General features: G+C 47.0%; 1 protein-coding gene across 1 annotated transcript; it reads right to left on the bottom strand.

Annotated features, from left to right (window-relative positions):
* Positions 1-76: 76 nt before the first annotated feature.
* Positions 77-754, bottom strand: LOC107047000. The gene has a single exon (XM_015269727.1). The coding sequence runs from the start codon at positions 752-754 to the stop codon at positions 77-79; it is 678 nt and encodes a 225-aa protein (XP_015125213.1).
* Positions 755-1,169: the final 415 nt, after the last annotated feature.

Below are 1,169 nucleotides of genomic sequence, written 5' to 3'. Positions count from 1 at the left end.
TAACCTTTTTCATAAAAAATAGTAATTTCGCGTTTTGACACGCAACATACTCCCCCATTGAGAGCTGCGCGATCAATTACTCATTGGAGTTGTGGTCTATGGGCAGTGGTGCCAAGCGTCGAACATTTCGATCTACTTCTCCAGTAGAGGTTCGAACCTTGACCTTTCTGATGATGTTGTCGTCTGATGGATAGGTTTCAATGACGCGACCCAGGCGCCATTTGAGTGGAGGTAGATTGTCATCACGTAGGAGCACCAGCGATCCAATGCTGATGTCATGATGTCCTGACGTCCATTTGTGACGAACGTTGAGCTCAGAGAGGTATTCTCTGTGCCATCGGTTCCAGAAGTGTTGTTTAATTTTCTCCAGGTGTTGCCAGTAGGAGAGACGATTGCTGGGTGTCTCTGTCCAATCTGGCGCAGGGAGATCAGTGCTGATGTCTCCATGCAGGAAGTGAGCAGGTGTGAGTGCGGTGAAGTCGTTGGGGTCCGATGATAATGGAGTTAGAGGTCGGGAATTGAGGATTCCTTCAATTTTGATGCACAGTGTATTGAGCTGTTGATAAGTTAACAACTCGTTTCCGATGACCCTCTTCATGTGGTGCTTGCAAGATTTGACGGCAGCTTCCCAGATGCCACCGCAGTGAGGAGAGACAGGGGGAATGAACTTCCATTCAATACCCTGTTCAGCGAGATGTTGATTAATGAAGTCACTGTGCTTCTCATCGTTGAGAAGAGCGTACAGTTCCTTCATTTCTTTATAGGCACCGATGAATGTTGTTGCATTGTCTGAATGTAGGACTCTGCAAGATGGATGTCTGGAGATGAATCGGCTGAGGGTAGCCAAAAATTCTTCACTGGTCAAATCGTTGACCAGCTCGATATGCACTGCTTTGGTGGTGAAACATACGAAAATGCAAACCCAAATTTTCAGTTTTTTGAGGTTGCGATGTCTTTTTTCTTTGATGGAGAATGGACCACAATAGTCCACTCCGGTGTGAGTGAAAGGCTTCGTCTGGGTGATGCGTGCGCTTGGGAGATCTGCCATTAGGTAGTTGACTGGAGGTGGATCTACCTTGGCACAGTTGATGCACTTGTGAATGATGTATCTCACTTGACTACGTCCGTCGATGGGCCAATACCGCTGTCTGAGTAGATGAAGAGTAGTC

The sequence above is a fragment of the Diachasma alloeum genome, unplaced genomic scaffold (assembly GCF_001412515.2).
Source record: "Diachasma alloeum isolate Michigan unplaced genomic scaffold, Dall2.0 Dall_scaffold_12574, whole genome shotgun sequence".
Classification (NCBI taxonomy): domain Eukaryota; kingdom Metazoa; phylum Arthropoda; class Insecta; order Hymenoptera; family Braconidae; genus Diachasma; species Diachasma alloeum.
The sequence above is the reverse complement of the archived record's forward strand: the minus strand, read 5'-3'. Positions and strand labels throughout refer to the sequence as shown.

What these genes read in the sequence shown, in the direction of transcription:
- LOC107047000 (XM_015269727.1), bottom strand. Translation starts at nt 754, where the DNA reads ATGAAGGAACTGTACGCTCTTCTCAACGATGAGAAGCACAGTGACTTC.